Here is a 1,932-nt window from a genome sequence, read left to right as displayed (position 1 = left end):
CTGTGAAGGACTGCTTGAAGTGCAAAGCACCAAGAGGCCCTTTGTGGAGGTACCTGTGGGCAACAACACAAAACATAACATCACACTACCAAGGAAAACAGCCCTTGGCAGTATTCATTCTGTTGAGAAGGTGATTACAATGGACTCACTAGGAGAATCTAAGCCCACAGTGACAGCCAACAGTGCCACCTCTACATCTACTCATACCAACTTACCCCTATGGCAGCCTCCTGTCGACATCAGCCATCTTAATGAGGAACAACAGGCAAAAGTTAACAAAATGCTTTGCGAGGAAGCAGGGGCTTTTGCTCGTGACAGTAGTGATATAGGATGCATACCCAGTTTGCAAATGGCAATCAACTTGAAAGATGATATCCCTGTTCAGAAAACCTACTCATCCATCCCTAAGCCACTTTTTAAAGAGGTTAAAGAGTACATACAAGAACTTTTGGTAAAAGGCTGGATAGTAAAGTCTCAGTCCCCGTACGCCGCCCCAGTTGTCTGTGTCAGAAAGAAAGATGGCAGTTTACGCTTATGCACAGACTATCGCCTTCTGAACAAAAAGACTGTTCCCGATCGACACCCACTGCCCAGGATACAGGATCTGATTGATACTCTGGGTGGGTACTCGTGGTTTAGCATCTTAGACCAAGGAAAAGCTTACCACCAGGGTTTTGTAGCTGAGGGCTCTCGCCACCTCACTGCCTTCATAACACCATGGGGTCTTTATGAATGGGTTCGCATCCCATTTGGTCTCACAAATGCCCCAGCTGCTTTTCAGCGGAGCATGGAAGAGATGCTTGGCTCTCTTAGAGATGAATGTTGCATCCCATACCTCGACGATGTACTTTGCTATGCAAAAACATTTGACGACCATGTTGAGACCCTCCGCAAGGTTCTCCAGGCACTCCAAGAACATGGAGTAAAATTGAGGCCGGAGAAATGTGACCTCTTCAAACAAGAAGTCAGATATGTGGGTCAGCTTGTGTCCGCTGAAGGAGTCAAAATAGACCCGGCAGACCTGGAGGCTGTCAAAACCCTGACATCTAAGACACCTCAAACAGTTGGTGATGTGAGGAAGCTGGCAGGCTTTCTAAGCTACTACCGCTCGTATATCCAGGATTTTTCCCGGATAGCTAAACCAATAGCTAATCTATGAACTCCTTCAGACCAAGCCAGGCAAAACTCAGTGTCCAAAATCTGTGAGAAACAGTAAACACTCACAGCTGTCCTCTCGAGAGCACGTTGAGTGGACTCTGAAACACCAGAGAGCGTTAGAACAGTTGGTAACCCTCCTCACCAACCCCCCTGTTCTGACATATCCCGATTTTAGCCTGCCTTTCACATTGCATACAGATGCATCTGACCAGGGCTTAAGAGCTGTCCTGTATCAGCGTCAACATGGGAAATTGAGAGTAATTGGCTATGGATCTAGGACTCTGACACAAGCAGAACGCAATTACCACCTGCATAGTGGAAAATTAGAGTTCCTTGCGTTGAAATGGGCTGTATGTGAAAAATTCCGTGACTACCTGTACTATGCCCCACACTTCACAGTTTATACAGATAACAACCCCCTAACCTATGTAATGAGTACCGCAAAGTTAAACGCAGTGGGACATAGGTGGCCGTGGAGGGTATGAGTATATTCTAGTGGTAATTGACCATTTCACTAGATTTGCTCAAGCATACCCCACAAGGAACAAGAGTGGGAAAACAGCTGCTGAACGGATTTTCCAGGATTTCATACCCAGATTTGGATACCCATCCAAACTACATCACGACCAGGGTCGTGAATTTGAGAATGAACTGTTCAGGACACTACAGAAATTATCTGGTGTCGGACATTCTAGAACATCACCTTACCATCCTCAAAGTAACCCTTCAGAACGTCTCAACAGGACAATACTCCAGATGTTGAGAACATTAACC

General features: G+C 46.1%; 1 protein-coding gene across 1 annotated transcript in view; it reads left to right on the top strand.

Moving 5' to 3' along the window:
* Positions 1-1,159, top strand: part of LOC121815841 — a 5,431-nt gene extending 4,272 nt beyond the window's left edge. Inside the window, exon 3 of the mRNA XM_042228502.1 lies at positions 511-1,159. Within this exon, the coding sequence (XP_042084436.1) occupies positions 511-1,159 (649 nt within the window). The remainder of the gene's footprint in view (positions 1-510) is intronic.
* Positions 1,160-1,932: the final 773 nt, after the last annotated feature.

This window comes from Haplochromis burtoni, unplaced genomic scaffold (assembly GCF_018398535.1).
Source record: "Haplochromis burtoni strain Fernald_Lab_line unplaced genomic scaffold, NCSU_Asbu1 Contig_327, whole genome shotgun sequence".
Lineage (NCBI taxonomy): Eukaryota > Metazoa > Chordata > Actinopteri > Cichliformes > Cichlidae > Haplochromis > Haplochromis burtoni.
This window is presented reverse-complemented; position numbering and strand designations above follow the sequence as displayed.